This window comes from Octopus bimaculoides, chromosome 22 (genome assembly GCF_046866305.1).
Source record: "Octopus bimaculoides isolate indiv1 chromosome 22, ASM4686630v1, whole genome shotgun sequence".
Taxonomy (NCBI): Eukaryota; Metazoa; Mollusca; class Cephalopoda; order Octopoda; family Octopodidae; genus Octopus; species Octopus bimaculoides.
In genome coordinates this window covers 27003115-27009114 of record NC_142949.1, presented here as the reverse complement: position 1 = coordinate 27009114, position 6000 = coordinate 27003115, and the positions used below count along the sequence as shown (strand labels likewise).

General features: G+C 41.8%; 1 protein-coding gene across 1 annotated transcript in view; it reads right to left on the bottom strand.

Annotated features, from left to right (window-relative positions):
* The window catches only part of LOC106878247 (poly [ADP-ribose] polymerase tankyrase-1), a 96371-nt gene that overhangs the window by 40260 nt on the left and 50111 nt on the right, over positions 1-6000 (bottom strand). The window contains exon 4 of the mRNA XM_089339940.1: positions 1563-1675. Within this exon, the coding sequence (XP_089196066.1) occupies positions 1563-1675 (113 nt within the window). The remainder of the gene's footprint in view (positions 1-1562; positions 1676-6000) is intronic.

Below are 6000 nucleotides of genomic sequence, written 5' to 3'. Positions count from 1 at the left end.
AAGTTTATGGAATGGATGGGTTACAGAGACTGGGGGAGAGACAAGAGAGAGAAGACGGAAACAGAGGAGAGAGAAAGAGGGATGGGAGGGAGAGGCATACTAGTGTGGTTAAGAAACCTGCTTAATAATTACGTTCCCCGGTTCAATCCTACTGCATGGTAGATTGGACAAGTGTCTGCTACCAGCCTCAAGACAACCCAAGCCTTTGACAGTGAAACAGGTTACATGGAGAAGGTGCTGAAGCCCATCCAATGCACTGTACAAGATCTTGGGTTGGCCCTCGTGCCGGTGGCATGTAAGAGCACCCACTACACTCTCGGAGTGGCTGGCGTTAGGAAGGGCATCCAGCTGTAGAAACTCTGCCAGATCAGATTGGCTTCTGGCTTGCCAGTCCTCAGTCAAATAGTCCAACCTATGCTAGCATGGAAAGCAGACGCTAAACGATGATGATGATGATGATGAAACATAATCGATAACTCGAGGAGGGGTGGGAGGTGGCACCACCATCGCCTGGGTACCTTGAATGGCATTCCACTCTGTTGCAAATGCTCAGTGTAGAACTCAAGTCTAGGTACAGCTGTGTGGTTAAGAAGTTTGCTCTGTAACCACATGGTTCAGAGTTCAATCCTTCTGCATGGCACTTTGGGCAAGTGTCTTCTACTATAGCCTTGGAGCAACCAAAGCTCTGAGTGGATTTGGTACAAGGAAACTGAAAGAATCCCATTGTGTGTGTGTGTGTGTGTGTGTGTGTGTGTGTGTGTGTGTGTGTGTGAGTACACGTCCACCAGCACCACCACTTGACAACCAGTATTGGTGTGTTTATGCCCCATTGACTTAGCAGTTCAGCAAAACAATGACAGAATAAGTACCAGAATTAAAAACAAAAAAGTACTGGGGTCGATTCATTTAAGTAAAAACTCTTCGAGATGGTGCCCCAGTATGGCCACAGTCTAATGACTGAAACAAGTAAAAGATAAAAGAGATTAACTCAAGATCTCTATGTAACGAAACATGTGGTGCTGGTTCCTTCCTCTCTATGTCACAAGTCCCAAAAGTCTTACAGCACGACTGGCACTGCCCTTTCTCCTCTGACTTAAATCACTGTTGTTGTTGTTGGCACTCCGTCGCTTACGACGTCAAGGGTTCCAGTTGATCCGATCAACGGAACAGCCTGCTCGTGAAATTAACGTGCAAGTGGCTGAGCACTCCACAGACACGTGTACCCTTAACGTAGTTCTCGGGAATATTCAGCGTGACACAGTGTGACAAGGCTGACCCTTTAAATTACAGGCACAACAGAAACAGGAAGTAAGAGTGAGAGAAAGTTGTGGTGAAAGAGTACAGCAGGGTTCGCCACCGTCCCCTGCTGGAGCCTCGTGGAGCTTTTAGGTGTTTTTCGCTCAATAAACACTCACAACGCCAGGTCTGGGAATCGAAACCGCGATCCTATGACCACAAGTCCGCTGCCCTAACCACTGGGCCATTGCGCCTCCACCTTAAATCACTACAAAAGAATAAAATAAATAAAATAAGGGGGCAATGAGAGAGGAACAGCTTCTTACCTTTCGTCCATCACTGGCGTGACAATTGACATTAAGTGGGGTGAGTAAAGACATCAGCTTCTCTTCATTTCCACTCCGAGCAGATTCAAGCAGTTCATCTTTTTTGTATTCTCCTGTGAGAGTAAGAATGAAACAGTTTGAATGTAAAGGAGAGAGAGATGGGCGAGGGAGCCTGCCCTGGTTCTTGGATACAAACTTCAAGGATTAAAACAAACCTTCCATCGAAATTTTATTTTAATTTAGGTTTCAAATACCAGCTTAGTACAAAGTTTTTAGTAAATTTATCATTTTCAATATTAACTGAACCAAAGGCCATGCATTTCAAAATAAGTATGGCAATAAAGGAGTAACATTAGTTAGAATGTCCAATGGCAACCCTGTTATTCATAATTCTGTTATTCACTAGGCACATGGCTCAGTGATTAGAGCATCAGGCTCACAATCATGAGGTAGTGAGTTCAATCCCATGCCAGGTTGTGTGTTGTGTTTTCAAGCAAGACACTTTACTTCACGTTACTCCAGTTCACTCAGCTGTAGAAATGAATTGTGATATCACTGGTGCCAAGCTGTATCGGCCCCTTTGCCTTTCAGTTGGATAACATCGGTGGCATGGAGACAGGAGGATGGTATGCATGGATGACTGCTGGTTCTTCCATAAAACAACCTTGCCCGGACTTGTGCCTCAGAGGGGAATTTCTAGGTGCAATGACCACAGTGAGGGGGCTTTACTTATTCACAAATATGATTAATAAACAAAGCCGGTAACAATTTTATTCCATCAAGCTTTTACCTTTAATACAGTTTTTTCTTAAAAGAAACAAAAAAAGCTTTCCATGCAAAATACATTTTTTATTCAATTTTCAATACACTAGAAAGTCAAAACAGAAACCACTGCAGTACTGTGTGGTTTGAGAGCAATTCGGCTGCTATTTCTACTAGATCAGACAATCGTGTAGTGACACTTTTATAAGCTGGTGGAACTCGCGTTGTTGTTGCAGACATAAACAAGGCACAGTGTCTCAAGAAGGTATCAGTCTCCTTGCTTAATGATGGCAAGTTTCATGGGTTCAAATCTGCAGCAGAAACTTTTGTTTTCATGGGGTGAAACACTTATTTCACACTGCCCTCTTGTTCGTTTAACCATTAGGTATTAAGTGCCAAATCATGTACAAAAGATACAATGGACTGAGGCCATATCCAGGAGGATTTTTTTTTTTTTCTCACTTGCTTCACAACCAGAAACTGGAGTCTACACTACGCCCTCATAAACATTTCAGGGCTTTCACCACCAATATGAATCCCCAGGACATTGCCATCAAGTCCTAGGACTCGTAGGACCAGCTTACCTGGTCTCCATGGCATATAAGTAACCAAAAGCACAATGCCCTCCCCTCATCCAGTTGTTCATTTACAGCTAAGTGAACTGGAGTAATGTGAAATGAATTGTTTTGTTCAAGAACACAATGACCTACCTGGTCTGGGAATTGAAATCACTATCTTGCTATTATGAAGGCAACACCCTAACTACAAGGCCACACACCTTCACACTTCAGGGTTTTGGGAGGTATTATATTTTGAGTCTTATCGTTGTCTTGTAGACCCTAGATCAGCCCTGATCAAACAGACCCCTGATAAAGGGCATTCTGGCTATGGCTGTCCCCTCTTACATTTCAGGTATTATGTATATAGAGCTACAATATCCAATACAAGTTCTTTCCTCCAAGGTGACATCTTTTGACTAAGGAAGACTTATCAGCCATGATAGAGAGTGAGTGAGTGAGTGAGTGAGTGAGTGAGTTAGTGAGTGAGTGAGTGAGTTAGTGAGTGAGTGTTTGTGTAAAAGTGTGAGATTATCTGTGAACGTTAACATTTTATCCAGAAGACAAACTTACATCTGCTTAATATAGCAATTGTAACTAACAACTGGGACTTGATAAATCTGCTGCTACACAGTAACCACGGGAACCGAAGTGGCATTGACATTTCACTTTATCTGCACACAAAACACAGTCAGCAAGAGAGGTAACATCACCATCATCATCACCACCATCAACATCATTAACATCACCACTATCACCTTCACCATTATTGTAATGTCCACACACACACACACACACACACACACACACACACACACACACACACAACAGGTCTCTCTCAGTTTCCATCTACCAAATCCAGTCACAAGGCTTTGGTCAGCCTGGCACTATAGTACAAGACACTTGCCTAAGGTGCCATGCAGTAGGACTGAACTCGGAACCATGTGGCTGGTAAGCAAGCTACTTACCACAGAACCACTCCTGTGCCTATGTAAGCATTTTAAATAGATGAGTTTAACTCTTGATGCCAAGCCGCCCGTGATACAAAGTTCTTGTTTGAAAATGGTCTACATTAAAATCTTCCATCCAACTTTCTTGTTAATTTATGCTCTAAGCACTAGCTTAAAACTGACCAAGTTATTTTACCAAATTCTTCATTTTTTTCTAGAATTAATTGAAACACAGTATATATATATCAACTGAAATATGGTAACAAAAGGTTTAAATGGTAATGCACCAGACTACAAAATGGTCTTCTTGCAGCATTTACTCCGCTTTTGTACCATTCTCAATTACAATACCACCACCCAGAGTAGACTTCGACTTTCATCTCTACAGAATCAATAAAATATATTGATTCCATTGACTATAAATTGCTCCCATCAAAAAATGTGTGATGTTGTGCCAGAGGAAGAAATCAATACATTTTTACACACCACAAGAGGATACAATAACCCAAAAATACAAGAAAGAGATAAACACCATGTGACGTATTGCGTCTACTATTATGTGTACACAGTACCGCATACACAGTACAGTGTATGCAGCCCAGTTTACCAGATACCAAACCCCTATTACAGACCACTATTACCGTATTCAGTGGCATAAAAGACTCGCAGGCACATTAGATGCACCCCAATTTCAGCAGCACATATTCGGGAACAAATGGTTTTCATTAGTGCCTTAATATAAATATTGGTTCCAAATTTTGGCATGAGGCCAGCAAATTCAGGGGATGGGGCAAGTCGATTACATTGACCCCCCAATACTCAGCTGGTACTTATTTTTATCGACCCCCCACCAAAAGGATAAAAAGCAAAGTTGGCCTCAGCAGCATTTGAACTCAGAACACTGAGACAGACGAAATGCCACTAAGCATTTTATACAGCATGCTAACAATTCTGCCAGCTGCCTTTAAAGAATGTAACATTGAAAGCAACTAAGGTGGTAAGTTGGCAGAAACATTAGCACACAAGACAAAAGGCTTAGCAGTATTTCAGCCGTCTTTACATTCAGGGTTCAAATGCCACCAAGGTAGACTTTAGGTTTCATACTTTCAGATGAGGCGGGGTCGATAAAATAAGTACCAATAGAGCACTGGGAGTCACTGTAATCAACTAACTGCCTCCCGCTAAAACTGCGGGCTTTGTACCAAAATTTTAGATCAGTATTTAACCTTTTAGCATCCAGATTACTCTGTCAAATGTAAAGGGAAAAGACCCTTTTCAGTCATGAACGACCATGGATTGCACCTAGAAAGTTCCCCCTCCAAGGTACAAGTCCAGGCAAGGTTTTTTTATGGAAGACCAGCAGTTGTCCATGCATACCAGCCTCCCCTCTCTGTGCCACTGATGCTATCCATGGGAAAGGCAAAGGCTGATACAGCTTGGCACCAGTGACATTGCAACTCATTTCTACAGCTGAGTTAACTGGAGTAACGTGAAATAAAGTGTCTTGCTCAAGAACACAACACACAGCCCAGTCTGGGAATTGAACCCATTATTGTGAACCCAACGCTCTAACTATTGAGCTATGTGTCGTCTCTGTCAAACGTAAAGCTTATTTATTCACATTTGTCTTGAATTAATCATACATCATCTCATAGCTTCAAGATTTCCATGATGTGATTATTTTTATGACATTGTAGGGTAGGTGTGAGAAGTCGTATTTGGCTAGTTTGAACATAAAACAGATGGACTATTTGGGCTGCATCAGGCAGGTTTACACGGTGAAAAGTTAAAGCAAATTTGCATATAGGGGTAATTTTTTGAGACATTTTTGGGGGGCAGAAATGTGCATTTTGTATGCCTTGAAATACAGCAGCTTACAAACCTTTCAAAACAATAGACTTCTGTGAATCAGACTACTTACAAACACACACACACACATACCTAAGTGGACCACCCTAAAATAAAATACATTACAAGAACTACACTTGAAAGTAAGCTTATTAAGTACCCATCTAATACGATACAAAGAAGCCTGCCAAAACAGTAACATAAACTTTGACCCAATTAAACAGAATCCTGACTTTGGCCAGTAACTGATGTGAAGTCGAGGTCAACGACACAAGTTTACAAACAGATCAGATTCAAAACAACCTCTCCACACCACTTCCA